The sequence below is a fragment of the Nerophis ophidion genome, linkage group LG05 (assembly GCF_033978795.1).
Source record: "Nerophis ophidion isolate RoL-2023_Sa linkage group LG05, RoL_Noph_v1.0, whole genome shotgun sequence".
Taxonomy (NCBI): Eukaryota; Metazoa; Chordata; class Actinopteri; order Syngnathiformes; family Syngnathidae; genus Nerophis; species Nerophis ophidion.
The window spans coordinates 29,511,392-29,527,708 of NC_084615.1; the positions used below are offsets into that span (position 1 = coordinate 29,511,392).

Sequence of the window (16,317 nt, forward strand, 5' to 3'; positions counted from 1 at the left end):
GGGGCACACTAAGGTTGAGTCAAATTTCACCGGTAGTTTTTGTCAATTCTTTACAACTTTGGTGATAAAAACGCTGATCTGGCAGTAAACCGAGAGACGAGACATCCTGACTTTTCCCTCCAGAGAATGGGTCAAGCTGTGAAAACACTAGCCTCTTAGTTTCCCATCATGTATCCTGGTAGTTTTTTTATTAAATACCCGGCCTGTTTTAAATTAGAGATCACGCTGACATCACTGCAACCTCATCACGCCTATTTTCTCAGGCTTCGCTTGAGATCCTCCGGCTCGTCACACATCGCCATGAGCGCACCTCCATACGGTCATCGATGTTACACTCGTAAGTTGTGTTAGTCAGACGCCGTCTTGGAACCTCGCCTACGGCTAGCTAAGTTTTTGTGTGTTGGAAAAAAAGGAGATGAGATATGTTGATGTCATTCTTAACTTCTCTTTGTCAGCTGAGTTGTGTTGATGCATTTATAGCTAATTTTTGCTGAATGATGCATCCTGAATCACCCATTTAGGAGTATTAAAACTTCACTTAGCATTGAGCACACAAAGACTGTTTCCTCACTTGTGGTTCCCCAATGGCAAACGTTTTCATGGCTTCTGATGGCTCACCTTCTTTCATTGTCACCTTCTTTCATTGTCAGTCACCTTTCATTGTCAGCGCCTTAAACAAACCCTTATATAGTAGTCATACACCCATTTCAAGTTTGCTAGGTCTTCAGTGTGTGGTATGTTATCTCGTAGTGTCTCATCTCAGCCATCAGCTCATGGAAAAAGTATGCTGCCGTTTCTCCCGCGCCCCAGATAGCGGCCTCATTATAACGAATACTGCAGCCAAAAAGAACTCAATCTAACATTTTGGAAATCAAGCTCCAACAAAAGTGTGGCGAAACCCTGTGCTGGTATAATAGTGGGGTATGGACCTGTTATGTGGGGGTTAGTGGGTGGTGACACAATAACATCGATAAAGCTGAGTCGGCAGCAGGACCTTGGCCCGCTTCCAAACAGATAAATGCATCATTGGAACTCAAAGTGTGCAATGAAAAGGGAGGAAAAAGAAATACCCGGGCGGTCCAGAGCAAACAGGAAGGATTCGCTTGCACAGGTGTAGGCTTATCAGATGGAGGGATGAAGTGTGAAGGGATGAGTCGGACATAAAAGGCCATTTTTTTCTGTGCTTTGAAGCAACACACACAGTATTGTCTTTAAAGGAATGAGTAAAATAGTTTGGTTTGGAAGAACATTATAAAACTTTGGAAGAAACTACACTGCACTGCATGGTCCCTAAACATCTCGGTTCAACTTGCTTGTGAGGCTTTTCCTTTTACAAAAGCAGGTATTATGAGGTACGGTTTCTTGTTCTGTGAACCACTGTTAGTCTCCCAATTTGTCCAAGAGGATACGTGGCTACAAACGACAAGAATAAACTCACATGCTAACGTTACATTACCCTGCTGCTACACTACGCTCCTCATCATTCTCTTCTTGCTGGCCTCAGTCACCTACCGGATGATAACGATAATAATAATAATATTAATAATAATAATAAACTTTATTGTCTCCGATGAGAAATCCGTCTTTGACATCAAGACACAGCGTTTTACATACATACACACATACATACATACATACAGTTCATCCGACAATACAGTGGCGTCAGTGAACAGTGCGCAGGTATATTATTTAATTATGAGATCACACATTACACTCACCCCGTGTTGCACACCTCCCGTATTGCACTATCCCGTTACTGCAGTCCTTATTATTGCATCCGGTTATTACAGTTGTTAAGCGCTTTGATTGCCAGTGGGACAAAGGAAAATCTATAGCTGTTGAGTTTGCATGTTGCTGTTTTGTATCATTCACCATTTGGCATCAACACAGTTTCACTATGAAGTATGTGGTGTGGGTCACGGGTGATTCACGGTCTTGTCGAATATTTCTTGGGGGAAATAAGGGAGCTGCAGGCCAATTCTTTTACCAGCCCTCTCAAAAAGGTTTTGCCGTTGGGTTTTGAGTTTGAGAGACAGATTTCCAAACCATGTGGAGTTTCCATAACGGATGACAGATTCAATATTTGCCTTATAAAACAACATCATGATGTTGCTTGCCACACCGTGGACCCTGAGCCTCCTTAGAAAGTGCAGGCGCTGGTTAATACGGGAGCAAACAGAGTCAACTTGGTTGGCCCAAGTAAACTAGGAATCAAAACACATACCGAAGTACTTGTAGGAGGACACCTGCTCCACTCTCTCCCCATGGATAATGATCGAGCTGTGATCCCCCCACAGATTTGGGATCAAAAACCATCCGTTACGTACGACGGGGGAAGGAGACGACACAATGGCAGGGATCAGTTCAATTGGTTTATTGAAACTGAAGATAATGAGGTCTTGGGGTGTGTACACGTATACGTGAATGGTACAAGACGATGTGTAGAATTAACAATGTAAATGTTACCAGGGTTTGTTGTAATTGCGTGATGGATGAATCCTTCGTCAGACCAGAGGGCAAGGCGAGAAGACAGTCCGTGGGCAAGTGAGAGATCAGTGGCTGGAGAGAGGCAACGAGGTCCGTGTCCAAGCAGGGCTCAAGGATTGAGAGAGGTAGTCCAGAATCCAGTGGGAAGTCGAGGCACACAGCTCGATCACGGGAAACAGAGGGAACACTGCGAGGAACACAGAGGACATAAGACACGGGCATGGGGAAAGGGCAGAGAGGGCAGGTACGTGGCGGGAAGCCAAAGACGAAATGCTGACTACAGAGAGTGAAGTACGTTCCGGCACTGGATATTTGAGTACACTGGTCTTTATGCTGTCTTCCCTCACAATAACCAAATGCGCTGATTGCAGATTCTTTGCAGCCGTGCGGCGCGTGGGCGCGATGCGGGAAGAGTGAGCAGGGGCGTGTCCTGGTGCGCTTCCAGCGGAGCTGCCGCCGTTGCTTGCAGCAGATGACATGCGGGATTGCGCATGCGCCGCGACACCATCTCCTGCGTTTTTTTTTTTTACATTTAAAATCAAATTTTACAAAAACATGTCTTGCGATGAGGTGGTGACTTGTCCAGGGTGCCTTCCGCCCGATTGTAGCTGAGATAGGCACCAGCACCCCCCGCGACCCCAAAAGGGAATAAGCGGTAGAAAATGAATGGATGGACGGATGTGTTCTTGCTATGGCCAACATGCTGATGAGTAAATACAGGGGACCACCTCCATTGTTGTTCTTTACCAGCCCCATCTGTCTGATGTGTCCAATGCAGCGTAGTTTCCCATGAAGTACATCCAAAGCGACTAAAGAGAAGCCAGTACTGTGCAGTGAAAAAGTGGCACTGCAAAACATACAGTATGCCCAAAATGTCTACAAGTCTTCCCAGAAGATTGGAAGCTGTTAGAGATATGTATGGTTCCTGTGTCGCAGACCCATGTACTGTTCATAAAGACCTACTTGTGAACGGACAGAGGCCACCCCTAACTAACTGACTTTGTTTCTGCTTGCTAATGCATTTCCAAAAGTAAATTATACCGGAATACACTTCCCACTTGGCTCAATTTCCATGAGCTTAAGTGCAGAAAACATCTCAGTGCTTAAGGTTTGACCTCTCCAATGAAACATGAACTCATGTTGCTAAAGGAAGTGTTCCCACCTCTGCATCTGTTCCATTAATGGACTCTTCCAGCTCCAACCCCGCTCAGCCTTGGCACTGGTGGCAGTTGGACGCAGGGCCTGGGTCAGAACACCTCCCTCGCTGTCAATTCCTCCAAGCAGACCAGCCAAAAAAAAGCTGTTCTTTCTGTGGGAGCGTCTAGGCAGGGTCTCAGCAGGAACGCTTTATGAACTGACGCGCAATTAGTGTGTGAGGCTCACAGCTTGGATTGCGCTTAATGGTGCATGAAGTAGGATCGCAAGCCAGGGGCCTTTTATGTGCACGCCAAGTCTCCTTTACAGAGAGAGCTAAATCACTCAAGCTATGTTTTATTTTTTCCACTAGTAATGCAGACGTTCACAAATTAAGTTACACTTGTTAGCCTTAGGTCCCCAAACGGTCTCTCATAAAAGTGTAATAAAAGTGTTCTAAAAAACTTTACTCACTACGGCTTCACATAAAAAAAAAAAAAAGTTGTTATGCTTATGCTGACATAAGAACCCTTGTTTTTTCAATCAGAAAAACATGGAATATTTTCCGAAAATAGTTGCAAAGTGGAATATGTATTTGTGATGAGGTCATTAAAGCCTTGACTTAGTAAACAATTGATTATTTTTGCATTATTATGTGGGGTTAATGAGAGTTTATTCCCAAAAAACTATTCACCTTTAGGTCACAAAACGGTCAAATCAAAAATATGTGTCTATACTGGCAGTCAAGAAGACCAAATTCTATTATAATAAAAAAGAATAAAAATAAAAATTTCACATTACATTACGAATCGAAATGATTAAATAATCAGAATATAACACGTTCGGTCCACTTAGGTGCTTTGAAGATTTAAAGCAAGTATATCAGCAGGAAGCCTTGTCCTCAATCCACGTTTATTTCCTAATCTTTTCGGATTTCCTCAAGCAGTTGTGCTTCCAGCTGTGCAACGCTAACTTCTCAGAGAACTGTGTCACAAGACTTTTTAGATTTTGGCCATGCGTCAACCTTATGTTGCAAAATTGTCTATGTGGTCCCCTAAATGCCTTACACACACCGTCTTTCCTTTTTGTTTTCAGGAGCAAGAAGAGAACAAAAGTGCAACTAGCTGGCCAGAGTACTACATCGATCAACTTAATTCGATGGCAGCTGTAAGTCATCATAACATGAACTTTTTTTATTTTCATCACTGGTTGTAAAATAGCTCATTACAGTTGGGCGGAAACCTTCCTCTGAGGTTTCATACGTGTGCATTGGGTATTCCTCCACCTTGTCCAAGAGGATTTCCTGCCTTTTTTTTAAAGATGATGTCATTTAAAAAAAAAAACAAATCACATTTGGATCAGAGGTGATTCACGGTGTTGTTTAGGCTTTATTTGAAGGGGAACTGCACTTTAAAAAAAAAAAGTTGCCTAATGTTCAAAATACTTATGAGACACAAGAAGACACAAGTTTTTTTTATTTTTTATTTTTTATTCTAGTGTAAAAATCGGCTTGTTCTATGTGGCTAATGGGAGCAATCCATTCTGTCTCTAAATCACTTTAAAAATGCATTAAAAAAAACATTAACAATACTTAATTTATGTTTTCGAACTTGTATAATAACCTCGATGTAGCGACATTGTTATTGTAAGAGCAAACAAAGACGAACTATTTTTATAGCGTACTAACACATTGGCGTGCTACAGTAATAGCTGTGAGCTACTATGGCGAGAGATAAGCTGGCTTCTACGTCAGCACTTGCTTCGCGTTTTGAGTTTGTAATGCACAACGCAATGCAAGAGGACACATCTTTACTGACGGAAAAACATGAACAACCATATTACAATATCTGTTAAATATTTACCCACATTTAATGTTTTGTTTGTACACAGCTAAGTCGAGAGAGTATGTACTGTAGTTGTAATAACACGCATGATGTGCGTAACTCACTCGATGGACAGTTGTTTTTTCGTTCCAGCGGCCGGGGATGTTTCCAGTTGATTTGGGGTAAGCACTCCATTTATGTCGAAATAGCTTTGCTCCATATTTACAGCATTAAAGTCACGCTGACCCTCTGTTTGTGCTTGAGTCTATAAGCAGCAGTTCATCCTGCGTATATTCAGCATCAAAAAGATCCATATCTTTTTGAAGCTGAATATACGGAGGATTCACAAAAGGTTGTGAATATATTTGTCCAAAAATAGTTGTCTTCGTTGTCTGTTACCATGTCTGCCATGATAACAACACACTCGCGTTTGTTTCTGGAAGTAGAAACAACACATTTGTTGCCGGAAGTCAGAAGTGCGCTGCTATGGAAACGGAAATAAATGCGCCCAGTAAATGAGTTGCGACAATGCTTAAAATGATCAAAATATGGTAAATATTGTAAAATTTTACTTATTATTATGAACCTGTCTCTTACTACATTATACATAGGCTTGAAGTGTGTATATAAATTGTTGGTGGAGGGTTTTTAAGTTGTTTTAGGAGGCTTTGAAGGCTTCAATCCTGACACCCATTAACCACATCGTTTTTTTATCAGCTTTAGGCTGATAATGATTGTGAACGATAGGCAAATTTAAAAAAAAAAAAAAACGTGCACTTCCCCTTTAAGCTGTTCTTTAAAGGCCTACTGTAACCCACTACTACCCACCACGCAGTCTGATAGTTTATATATCAATGATGAAATATCAACATTGCAACACATGCCAATACGGCCTTTTTAGTTTACTAAATTGCAATTTTTAATTTCCCGCGAAGTGTCGTGTTGAAAACGTCACGGTATGATGACGCGTGCGTTTGACGTCTCGGGTTGTAGCGGACATTATTTTCCAGCCCGATCCAAGCTATAAGTAGTCTCCTTTAATCACATAATTACACAGTATTTTGGACATCTGTGTTGCTGAATATTTTGCAATTTGTTCAGTTAATAATGGAGAAGTCAAAGTAGAAAGATGGAGGTGGGAAGCTTTTAGCATTTAGCCACACAAACACACGGTGTTTCCTTGTTTAAAATTCCCGGAGGTGAAACTTTACTATGGATCAGAGCGGTCAATCGAACATGGATCACGACTACATGTCAAGCGGCAGTTTTCGGTGAAAAAATTGTGGTTATAAGTCGGTTCTTACCGGAGATCAGCGGAGCTTCTGTCCTGCTGCAGCTTTGTGACTTCCCTCAGAGACTCTGGCGTCAACACGCCTGTGGCCACACCCCTCCGACTTTAAGGTACTATTTAACTCACTGCAACACAATAGGCAGATAAGGGATTTCCCGGAATTATCCTAGTAAACGTGTCTAAAAACATTTGAATTGGTCCCACTGCAATCGCCTTTTAAACATTTTTTTACTTTTTTTTTCTAGTCCTTCACTCTATAAATTTCCTCATCCACGAATCTTTCATCCTCGCTCAAATTAATGGGGGAATTGTCGCTTTCTCGTTCCAAATAGCTCTAACTGCTGCTGGCTATGATTGTAAACAATGTGAGGATGTGAGGAGCCCTATAATCTGTGACGTCACGCGCACATCGTCTGCTACTTCCGGTAAAGGCAAGGCTTTTTTGTTAGCAACCAAAAGTTGCGAACTTTATCGTTGACGTTTTCTACTAAATCCTTTCAGCAAAAATATGGCAATATTGCGAAATGATCAAGTATGACTCATAGAATGGACCTGCTATCCCCGTTTAAATAAGAAAATCTCATTTCTGTAGGCCTTTAAAGTGGGAGCAACTTGACAAAAATTCAGAAAAATATATTTTTCCAACTTTGTACACTAACTTGACTTATGTTTAAAATAACTTTTAATATATATTTTTATGGACTAGATTAGATTTTTTTGTAGGGACTCAAAGCGCGTTACACTGAGAACTCAGTATTTATTCACTCCACAGTCATGATGGTGGTAAGCTACCTTTGTAGACAGAGCTGCTCTGGGGTAGACTTTTTAGTTCCTACATTGAGAAATATTGAAAACCCCCAGTTTTTATTGTAACGTATATGCTTATGCTTTGTGTTCCAAAGAGAAAGACGCTTCTTGCCCTGGAGAAGGAAGATGAGGAGGAGAGGAATAAAACCATTGAGAGCTTGAAAACGGCTCTAAGGACACAACCGATGAGGTGGACATCAATGAAATCACCTGATTCCTCATATTATTATGCACATGACTTATTGAACAGAGGTGATTAATTGGTTGGTTTGCCTCTTCCTCAGGTTTGTGACCCGCTTCATCGACGTGGACGGCCTGACATGCATCCTCAACTTCCTGAAGAACATGGACTACGAGACCACCGAATCGCAGATCCACACGTCGCTAATCGGCTGCATCAAAGCACTGATGAACAACTCTCAGGGCCGCGCCCACGTGCTCTCACACACCGAGAGCATCAATATCATCGCCCAGAGCCTGGCCACGGAGAATGTCAAGACCAAGGTGGCCGTGCTTGAGATCATGGGTGCTGTTTGCCTGGTCCCAGGAGGCCACAAGAAGATCCTGGAGGCCATGCTGCACTACCAGCGCTTTGCCTGCGAGAGGACGCGCTTTCAGGTACAACTATGGATGGTGTCAGGGTGACAGATATGGTAGAATTTGAAAGCTATTTCACCACCGTAATGACTTGTCTTCTTTAACAGACACTTATAAATGATCTGGATCGGAGTACAGGGCGCTACAGAGATGAGGTCAACTTGAAAACAGCCATAATGTCTTTTATTAATGCAGTGCTGAGTCAAGGCGCAGGAGAGGTGACTTTGCAGTTCCTGCACTTTCCTTAACACTAGAAAACTGCTGTGTTGTCATTCTAATGTTCTTTTTCCTGTGTTAATTTTCAGACAAGTCTGGAGTTCCGTATCCACCTGCGATATGAGTTCCTGATGCTGGGAATCCAACCCGTTATCGATAAGCTACGTTCCCATGAAAACGCCACGTTAGACAGGTGAGCTTAGTACTGCAATGATGTGCAAGTGTCCAAATAGAGAACGTCTGCACACAGAATGTCGTCATATTTACCCTTTCGCAGGCATTTAGACTACTTTGAGATGCTGCGCAATGACGATGAGCTGGCTCTGTCCAAACGTTTTGAGTCGGTGAGCAAGAGAAACCTTCCTTTTATAACACAAGTAAAAACAACACATGCTGACTGTATCCTTCTGATGCAGGTACACATCGACACCAAGAGTGCCACCCAAGTGTTTGAACTCATCCGCAAGAAGATGAACCATACTGACGCATATCCGCACTTTATGTCCATCCTCCATCACTGCCTCCTAATGCCACGTAAGTGTTTGCTACTGCACTGTTATCAAACATAGAAGTGGCGATGCCCCATTTAAAATAAACACAACATTAATTATCTGTGGTTTCTGTCCAAAAATATAAGTATGTTGTGATAAGGCAGTGCAGGACTCCAGGCTTCACTGCACTTGTTCATTCTTCAAAGTTAGAGTCATTAAAAATTTTGGGCGTACGTCCAATATCCTGGCAGCAAACATCTGCATTAGTTGCTTTGTCACATTCTGGTGTTTGTCTGGACTGCGAGGAGTAGGAAAAAATACCTTTTTAATCAGGGAAACACAAACAACAATAATGTGCAGCTGGGAAGTGTGCAACCAGCAAACATGTGTAAAGCGCAAAGCAAAGTGATCCAGCCCTGTCCTCTCTAAGCATCCTGATTGCCATTCAGGGAAAGGTGGGGTAGCCTTTGCTCAAACCAGAAGCATGAAGCATTTTTTTTTTTCCAAGATGGCCCTGCTGTAGTGGCTGCTGTTGGCAGGAGCTCTGTGCTCTTGTGTCATCCTTTTGTATTTCCCTCTTGTTTTCATGTGTTATGTTTTTTTGCCATTTGGTCCGGGACCCTTTGGGACTGTGTGACAAGGGGTGGCACTTTCGTGACCTCTGCGGTGCCTTTTTGTGGACTTCTGGATCTACCTCCCGGGAGCCTTTTGGCCATGGCTGTCTTGGTTGCTTTGTTGGGTCTGCTCCTGTCTCTGGCCATGCTCCCTCCACCCCAGCGGACGATGGCGTGGAACACCGCAGAGGCCACCACAGTGGATATGTTTCTTTTACTTTTTATTCATAGCTGTATGTAGAAGTGTCTGGTTGTATCTGCTGCTTTAATGTATTTAATGTCCTCTGTGTTCTTTGATGTTTGATGTTTTCCTCTTACACACATGTAAGAGGGATGTGTACTATGGCTATGAGTTGTTTTTTCCCTTGGCCTCAGTCTGCACCCCCTCTCCAGGGCCCAGGCTAAGACCGATTTTTTAATTGTATTTTAATCTTCTATTATTTTTTTTATTTTTTTTCTCCCATTCCCCCCCACCCCTTGTTTACCTGTATCTCATCTTTCTTGTAGGGGGCGCTGGAAGCCGGCAAACCCGTCAGCGATCCTGTTCTGTCCCCCTGTAATGTTTGTCTGATTTTGAATGGGATTGTACTGAAAATTTTAATTTTCCTGAAGGAACTCTCCTGACGGAATAAATAAAGTACTATCTAATCTAATCTATCTAACGAAGGCAAACAGAAAGTGCAACACACAAAATAAGAACTCTGGACAGGAAATAATACAAAATACAAGAAAGCAATAACTGTCAAGTGAGATCATCACATACTTTCTCCCATTAAACTTTGACTTCCTCAGTGCAGGAAGGAGCTTCACTGCAGTTCTTTTTGAACCACAGCCATAATACTTCACAACGCACTTACGTGATTACTGTGATAAGCCTTTTTTCTTGGTGTACCATACAAGTGTTAAGATGGTGTTTTTGTTTTATTATTGATCCACACATAATGCAGTCATTATTGCGAGTTATGTATTATTTATTTTTCATTGTGTTTTACTTTTGTTACTGTATGTGAAAATCTGCATTGCGCATTGTACAGTGAAAAGTCTATCCTGTCTTATCATATCCTATGTTAACCTTCCGCTTTAGGTCACAATTTAGTATTCTTCTGTGATATCTGACACTTTGCACCCAAAACATCAATAACAGAACACCTGTCAGCAGTAAATTGTCAAGGGTATCATGCGCAATAACATTTAGTCGCGCTAGCATGTGAAAAAAATTGATGCCACCATGCTGTAAATTACAAGGACACAGCCACCATGTCTGACATTCATTATGAACGCTGCTGCGTATTTTCTTTTTTCTCTGCAGACAAGAGGAGCGGTAACACGGTGCAGTACTGGCTGCTGCTCGACCGTATTGTCCAGCAGATGGTCCTGCAAAATGACAAAGGTCACGATCCCGATGTCACGCCACTGGAGAACTTTAACGTGAAAAACGTAGTGCGGATGTGAGTGCTCACGTTTCTCCTTTTTAGCAGACAGGTGAGTGAGTCCGAGCTTGCTAATTGTGTGTGTCGTCCCCTTCAGGTTAGTCAACGAAAATGAAGTCAAACAGTGGAAAGAGCAGGCAGAAAAAATGAGAAAAGGTAATAAAAAAGTAACCTAACCTCTACTCAATAATTTAATAATTCTCACATAGTAATAAGCAAGTGGTCATAAACATCAGCATTAACATCTGCAACAGTTGGCACCTTAATTATGTATTTTTTACGAACACCCACAAGATAGCAGTAACTGTATTTTAAATATAATGATTAATCTATTTTATTTAGATCTGCATGCACTTAAAATGTTGGTTGGTTACACAAGAACTCATGCAAGTGACACTAGCTGTACTTCATAATGAATTCATCAACGGTGTGAATGCTTGCTCAGCAGTTTTATCTTCACTGCTCTTACAACATTGGTTGTGTTGCTGGTCTTCTACTTCTACATAATTAAAGTTAAATACAATGTTTCATATATGAGTATGTAAAGCATGATTCTTAATGGGCATGATAAAAACAAACAAGATTTCAAATACAATTCTTTTCCACTGATGACTTCCTGCCACAGAGCATCACGAGCTACAGCAGAGATTCGAGAAGAAGGAGCGCGAATGTGACGCCAAGACGCAAGAGAAGGAGGACATGATGCAGACACTCAACAAGATGAAAGAGAAACTGGAGAAGGAGAGCAGTGAGCACAAGAATGTCAAGCAGCACGTGGCCGAACTCACAGCACGGCTCCACGAACTCAGCACAGTATGTCGAACTTTATATTTGATATGGCTCGGAATGGCCATTTGGCTCACGATCCCTGATCGATTAATCATCACATTATTGTATTGGTTGGGACACTCTTTTCCTGATTGTTTTGGACTCCTGCTTCCATGCCTTCCATTTGCATGTAGTTCAACTTATTATAGCTGACGTCACATTTCTCTTGCTTAGACAGCAAACTATTTGCGACTGAATCAACAGCGCCTCTGCTGGAATCAGCCAAGTAGTGCACTCCAATAACAAATGGATTATTATGCCCATCCCTATCATGTGTTTCCTTGTTTTGTCATCCGTTTCAAACCACATATCAAATCTCTTCCTCGCAGAGACAAGCTGCCATTGTCCCAGGCGGACCCCCTCTACCCCCAGGACCCCCCGGTGGCCCTGTACCAAACACGATTACCTTCTCTGGCTTGTGTCCGCCTCCTCCCCCACCTCCGGGTGGCATCATGCATCCCCCGCCTCCCCCTCCTCCACCGGGCGGCCCTCCACCCCCTCTGGGCCGCGCCCCCATCGGAGGCATCCCACTGCCTCCGGGAGCTCCGCTGGGACCTTCCATGAAGAGAAAGAACATTCCGCAGCCATGCAACCCTCTCAAGTCCTTCAATTGGTCCAAGTTAGCTGAGGTGAGGAAATATACTTGTCTAAATACTTCCCAATATAGGTCCTTTTTCACCATTTTGACTTGAAGTATGACAATGAGAATCATGTTATTTTCTTCCACTCAGAATAAACTTGAAGGCACCGTTTGGATGGAGGTGGATGATGCAAAGGTTTTCAAAATCCTGGATCTGGAGGACATTGAAAAAACATTTTCAGCCTATCAGAGACAGCAGGTACTGATGCATAATTTTTTTTTACACCACATGCTCCCATCAGTGTGGTTTTAGGGCATTCATTTGATTTACTTCATCATTAACAATTTGCTATACTTGATTGGAAAGCCACACGTGACTGAACATGCATGTTTGATTCACTAAGCATCAATTATTTCTTTCCGCCATGTCACCTAAGGCTGAGCACTGTTTTTAGCAATGGACATAACAACGTGCATGAGCTTTTTTGGCAAATTTGTAAAAAAAATCAACCAGACACGTTTACCATTAAGCATTAAGTGTATAATCATCCCCACATCCACTCACACCTGGCTGCCGGCCTCATGAGTGCTGAATGAGCTTTTGACTATTTGCCGTGTTGTGTTGTGTTGTTTTGGGCTGCCATCATGCAACTGCTTGACTTATTCTAATGAATGCTTAAATCTTCCCTTGCTCCCTGACTGCATTTTAGGACTTCTTTACGATCAATAGCCACAAACAGGTGAGTGTGCTTACCTAAGTACAGTAGTCATATAGTCTGGGAACTCACTTGCCAATTTAGAAGACACACTTTAATTAATAAATCACCGTACTGATCTGATTATGGAACAGTTCATTCATAAAAGAAAAATAAAACTTAATAAGAAGGCCGTGTTATATTCAGGGTTTAAAACCAGCATGTGTCGCAATACCACGGCTATTCTTCCTTTCACTCATTCACATATACAGAATATACTGTATATACACACACACACACATACAGTGCAGGCCAAAAGTTTGGACACCTTCTCATTCAATGTGTTTATTTTCATGACTATTTACATTGTAGATTGTCACTGCAGGCATCAAAACTATGAATGAACACGTGGAATCATGTACCTAAAACAAAAAGGTGAAATAACTGAAAACATGTTTAATATTCTAGTTTCTTCAAAATAGCTACCCTTTGCTCTGATTACTGCTTTGCACACTCTTGGCATTCTCTTGATGGGTTTCAAGCACACCTGTGAAGTGAAAACCATTTCAGGTGACGACCTCTTGAAGCCCATCAAGAGAATGCCAAGAGTGTGCAAAGCCGTAATCAGAGCAAAGGGTAGCTATTTTGAAGAAACTAGAATACAAAACATGTTTTCAGTTATTTCACATGTTTTGTTAAGTACATAACTCCATATGTGTTCATTCATAGGTGTGAAGCCTTCAGTGACAATCTACAATTTAAATAGTCAGGAAAATACATTGAGTAAGAAGGTGTGTCCAAACTTTTGGCCTGTACTATATATATATATATATATATATAAAATAGAATATATTGGCAAGCGAGTACTTGTTTACCTGTAATTTGGTTCCACTTTGTCTAGGCCTTACCCCTGTGACCTTTTTGTATAGTGTGCGTGCGTGCGTGAGTGAGTGACCATCATTATACTACATTTGAACATCACGCTGTCTCATTGACACTATTGTCACAATTCGCCTGACAGAAAGAGGCAGAGGATGACACGCTGAGCTCCAAAAAAGTGAAGGAACTGTCAGTCATCGACGGCCGTCGAGCGCAAAACTGCAATATTCTCCTCTCAAGGTACTTAGTGGCTGGTGGGATGGTTATTTCATCCACTGCAGAGAGTCGGTGGGTGCTCTCGTCAGCAGCATGTTCTCTTTAAGCTTTACAGATGCCATGTTTGCTCTGCCATGGCTCATGATGGTGTTGGTCATTGTAATGGGTCTATTCGAGGGGTGGTTCTTACCAAAGTTAATGATAGACACATCGACACCAAGAGTTATTTAGGAGCACAGCCTCTATTAGAGCAGAGGGAATATGTGGTAATGGACGGATTGGCTTTGTGTAGGTTGAAGCTTTCCAATGAGGAAATCAAGAGAGCCATCCTTACCATGGATGAGCAGGAGGACCTTCCTAAAGACATGCTGGAGCAGGTATGTTAACTAACACCTGAACACCTTTTCTCTGAAACTTTTAATGAACTTAAATGACTTAATAGCCCTCCTTTGGCATTTAGTTGCTGAAATTTGTACCGGAAAAGAGCGACGTGGATCTCTTGGAGGAGCACAAGCACGAACTGGACCGCATGGCCAAACCTGACCGCTTCCTCTACGAGATGAGCCGGTACGCATTTTCTTCCGTCTCGTTCCGTCTCCAGCTGTTGTGACAGCTTCACGGAACGTTAGGTCTGCTGCCAAGCAGCAGGCCGTGTTATTTCTTTGTCAGTGGTGCTAAACAAAGTGACACAGAGTGGTGCTCTGTAGCGGAAAACAACGGTTGTCTGTGAATCACAATCCATAAATACATGGAGCCAGTATTAGGATAATTGTGTTTTCTTTACAGTTTAGTCAACAGAGTCATGACAGTTAAGTCTGTTTTTGTACCCCTGGTGTACACTTTTGCCTCTAGAATAAACCACTACCAGCAGAGATTGCAATCTTTGTACTTCAAAAAGAAGTTTGCAGAGAGGGTAGCAGAGATCAAACCCAAAGTTGAAGGTGAGCAAAGTGTGAGTCTTTCTATGAACAAGGCCGCCGCTTCAGACGTTAACATTTTTTCTTTGTGACTCAGCTCTGACCAAGGCTTCTAAAGAGGTCTTACACAGCAGAAACCTGAAGCAGCTCCTGGAGGTGGTGCTGGCGTTCGGCAACTACATGAACAAGGGACAGAGGGGCAACGCATATGGCTTTAAGGTGTCTTCTCTCAACAAGATTGCCGACACCAAATCCAGCATCGACAAGTAAGCGCGCCATTTCAACTCAGCAAGTTTACAAAGTGACTCATCGAAATGTTCCCCTGTGTTGCTAGAAATATCAACCTCTTGCACTACTTGATCACCATCCTGGAGAAGAAGTACCCCAAAGTGCTCAAGTTTCAGGGCGACTTGGAGAATATCCCTGAAGCAGCAAAAGTCAAGTATGTGACGCCTAAAACACATCATATCATACCATAGATAACTTCATACGTAGTCTTATTATTAGACTTAAAGGCCTACTGAAATGAGATTTTCTTATTTAAATGGGGATAGCAGGTCCATTCTGTGTCATACTTGATCATTTTGCGATATTGCCACAATTTTTGCAGAAAGAATTTAGGGAGAGAACATCGACGATAAAGTTCGCAACTTTTGGTCGCTAACAAGAAAGCCTTGCCTTTACCGGAAGTAGCAGACAATGTGCACGTGACGTCACGGGTTGTAGGTCTCCTCACATCCTCACATTGTTTACAATCATAGCCAGCAGTAGCTAGAGCTATTCGGACCGAGAAAGCGACAATTTCCCCATTAATTTGAGCGAGGATGAAAGATTCGTGGATGAGGACGTTTAGAGTGAAGTACTAGATTTAAAAAAAAAAAAAAAAAAAAAAAAAGGCAACGGCTCCAGGCGGAGGGCGGCATTTCAGATGTAAATAGACACATTTACTAGTATAATTCTGGAAGATCCCTTATCTGCTTATTGTTTTAATAGTGTTTTAGTAAGATTGTAAAGTCATACATGAAAGTCGGATGGCTGCGGTGAACGCCAGTGTCTCTCAGAGAAGCGAATGGAGGACCCAAGATCACAGCTGCCTTTTTTAGCTGCAGAAGGAGGTCCCATAATCCACTGATGTCTCCGGTAAGAGTCGACTTAATATCACAATTTTCCCATCCAAAAACTTGCTCATTGACGTAGAGAAACATGTTCGCGTGACCGCTCTGTGTTAAAGCTTCACAACAAAGAAACACCGGCTGTGTTTCGGTGCTAAAAGCAGCGGCAATCCACCGCTTTCCACCAACAGCATTATTCT

The 16,317-nt window shown here is 42.3% G+C and overlaps 1 protein-coding gene across 3 annotated transcripts in view; it reads left to right on the forward strand.

Moving 5' to 3' along the window:
* The window catches only part of LOC133552893 (disheveled-associated activator of morphogenesis 1-like), a 116,892-nt gene that overhangs the window by 88,120 nt on the left and 12,455 nt on the right, over positions 1-16,317 (forward strand). For 2 of the 3 annotated variants that reach the window (XM_061900463.1, XM_061900464.1), the window contains exons 4-22: positions 4,717-4,788; positions 7,638-7,732; positions 7,827-8,160; positions 8,247-8,357; positions 8,445-8,548; positions 8,633-8,699; positions 8,772-8,889; positions 10,770-10,908; positions 10,988-11,046; positions 11,516-11,703; positions 12,048-12,347; positions 12,450-12,557; positions 13,009-13,038; positions 14,015-14,112; positions 14,381-14,465; positions 14,549-14,655; positions 14,941-15,029; positions 15,103-15,271; positions 15,340-15,447. In XM_061900463.1, the coding sequence (XP_061756447.1) occupies positions 4,717-4,788; positions 7,638-7,732; positions 7,827-8,160; positions 8,247-8,357; positions 8,445-8,548; positions 8,633-8,699; positions 8,772-8,889; positions 10,770-10,908; positions 10,988-11,046; positions 11,516-11,703; positions 12,048-12,347; positions 12,450-12,557; positions 13,009-13,038; positions 14,015-14,112; positions 14,381-14,465; positions 14,549-14,655; positions 14,941-15,029; positions 15,103-15,271; positions 15,340-15,447 (2,381 nt within the window). The remainder of the gene's footprint in view (positions 1-4,716; positions 4,789-7,637; positions 7,733-7,826; positions 8,161-8,246; positions 8,358-8,444; positions 8,549-8,632; positions 8,700-8,771; positions 8,890-10,769; positions 10,909-10,987; positions 11,047-11,515; positions 11,704-12,047; positions 12,348-12,449; positions 12,558-13,008; positions 13,039-14,014; positions 14,113-14,380; positions 14,466-14,548; positions 14,656-14,940; positions 15,030-15,102; positions 15,272-15,339; positions 15,448-16,317) is intronic. The other variant, XM_061900465.1, reaches the window with a different exon arrangement.